This window comes from Numida meleagris, unplaced genomic scaffold (assembly GCF_002078875.1).
Source record: "Numida meleagris isolate 19003 breed g44 Domestic line unplaced genomic scaffold, NumMel1.0 unplaced_Scaffold1169, whole genome shotgun sequence".
In the NCBI taxonomy this organism is placed as follows: Eukaryota; Metazoa; Chordata; class Aves; order Galliformes; family Numididae; genus Numida; species Numida meleagris.
Window position 1 is genome coordinate 1,030 of NW_018362956.1, and position 2,230 is coordinate 3,259.

The 2,230-nt window shown below is 65.9% G+C and overlaps 1 protein-coding gene across 1 annotated transcript; it reads right to left on the minus strand.

Moving 5' to 3' along the window:
- Window positions 1-527: 527 nt before the first annotated feature.
- Window positions 528-2,149, minus strand: DDX23 (DEAD-box helicase 23; the record flags this gene model as incomplete). Its single annotated transcript, XM_021381794.1, is given in 6 exon segments — window positions 528-636; window positions 747-898; window positions 989-1,231; window positions 1,351-1,528; window positions 1,642-1,787; window positions 1,924-2,149. Coding segments are annotated over 6 exon segments (1,054 nt in total), but the record flags the coding sequence as incomplete, so codon positions are not given.
- Between the last annotated feature and the right edge of the window lie 81 nt (window positions 2,150-2,230).

Genomic DNA, 2,230 nt, shown 5'->3' on the forward strand with positions numbered 1-2,230 from the left:
ACCCACAGCTGCGACGCACCACGCTCATCTCTCAGCTGGTGGCAAACCCTCTGAGCAACGAGGGCACGGCCCCCGGTGTGGGTGCATCTCCTCCACCCCCGCCCCATGGACGATAGGAGAGAAACGCCCAGGGATGGAGGAGGTGTGACAGAGGACAGGGGAGATCCGGATGCTCTGCATGCAGCAGGGTCCTGGGGTCCGCTCTTCCCTATGGGGTTTCCCCACAGTGCAGCCCTGCCCCGCTCCAGGGAGGGGCCCCACAGCTCCGGGACCCCCCCACACCCCATGGACTTTACCCCGGTTCACGTCGTGTCACCACCCCCAGGTGACAGCGCTGGGTGAAGTCACAGCACCACGTCACCTCTCCCCGCTGGCACCGGTGACGCGGGACGGCCCCCACCCCACCCCGAACACAGCACCAGGCACCCGCTGCACATGGGTAGTTATATTTCTGAGAATAAATAAAGCTTTTTAATAACACTCAACATCGAACAGAGTCACCCCATAAGACAGTCTATANGACTCACCCCCATCTTCTCCAGGGACTTGGCCAGCACGTCGCAGCCCTTCTTCTGGTTGACGAAGATGATGATGGGCGGGTCGAAGCCCTGCTCCAGAATGGCCAACAGCTTCTTCCTGCGTGGGGGAGAGCAGAGGAGTCGGGTGAGGAGGATCCGCCGCGCCCCACGCCCGGCCCGGGTCACCCCGAGACCTCTCCCCGAGCCCCCCAACCCCCCCATCTTCACCTCTTCTCCGACTCCGACATGAGGAAGACCTTCTGCTCCACCCGCTCGTGGGGTTTGCCGGCGGAGCCGATGTAGACGACGGCCGGGCGGCGCAGGTAGCTGCGTGCCAGGCGCTCCACGGCCGGCGGCATGGTGGCCGTGAACATGACGGTCTGCGGCACGGAAGGGGCCCGTTGAGCGGCGTCCCCCCGTGGGGCGGGAGCGTGGGTCCCGTCCCCCCCCAAAACCCACCCCGTGCCCACCTGTCTGTACTTGTGCTTCCCCGACTCGAAGTTGGCCAACATCTTCTCGGGATCTTCGGCCTCGTCGGTGTCGGGTTTTTGGTTGGTGACGGGCATGTGCTCCAGGATCTTCTGCACGTCGGGCTCGAAGCCCATGTCGATCATGCGGTCCGCCTCGTCCAGCACCACGTAGGTGCAGCGGCTCAGCACCAGGTAGCGGTTCTCCAGCACGTCGATGAGACGCCCCGGCGTGGCGATGACGATCTGGGGCGGGGGGGGGAGGTGGGGTAGGAGAGAGGAGCTGCGTGCTGCCCGGCGCCGAACTGGGCCTTACTGGGAGCCGGAGGGGCCTCGGGGAACGCGGCACGGGGCTGCAGCCTCACCTCGCAGCCCATCCGCAGGCGGAAGCCTTGGTCCTCGCGGGAGATCCCTCCGATCACGGCCACCGTGCGGATGCCCAGCGGCTTCCCGAACTTGATGGTCTCCTCCTCGATCTGCTGGGCCAGCTCTCGGGTGGGAGCCAGGATGATGGCGTAGGGGCCCTGGTCCGATTCCTCGATGCTGCGGCAGCGCAAGGCACGACCGCGTCACCCCCCGGGGGAACGCGTTGCCTCCCACCTTCCCCCTCACCCATCCCCCCCCCGGCTCCGGAGCCCGTCCCGCCGCCCGCTCACCGGTCGATTTTGGGCAGGGTGGTGATCCACACCAGCAGCGGGATGAGGAACGCCGCCGTCTTACCGCTGCCGGTCTCAGCCACGCCGATGATGTCGCGGTTCTGCAGGCCGATGGGGATGGCCTGCCGCTGGATGGGAGTGGGTTCCTGGGGAGGAGAAGGCGCGGGTTGGGCAGCAGGACCTCCCCACATCCCCCCCCAAAACGAAGCAGCCCTCTTCCTCCCCCCGCCCTGAGCTCACATTAAGGCCGCCAAAAACAGCCCCCCCCCCCAAGGAGCCCACCTTGTAGCCGCACTTATCGATGACCTCCAGGATGTGGGGCGGCAGCGACGAGTCCTTCCAGGAGCGGATGGGGTTGGGGATTTTGCCCCCTTTGGTGGTGATGCTGTAATCCTCCCGGAAAATACGCCAGTCCCTGTCTGTCATTTCATCCAGCTTCTTCTGGGACCAGTGCCGGTCGTCCCAGCGCTGCTTGGCCTCCTTCTTCCTCAGCTTCCGCAGCCGGGCCCTGGCAGGGGGCAAAGAAGAGCACAGGGCTCACCCTGCCCCTCTGGGGACGGCGGATTTGTCCCTCCACCCACAGGACGAC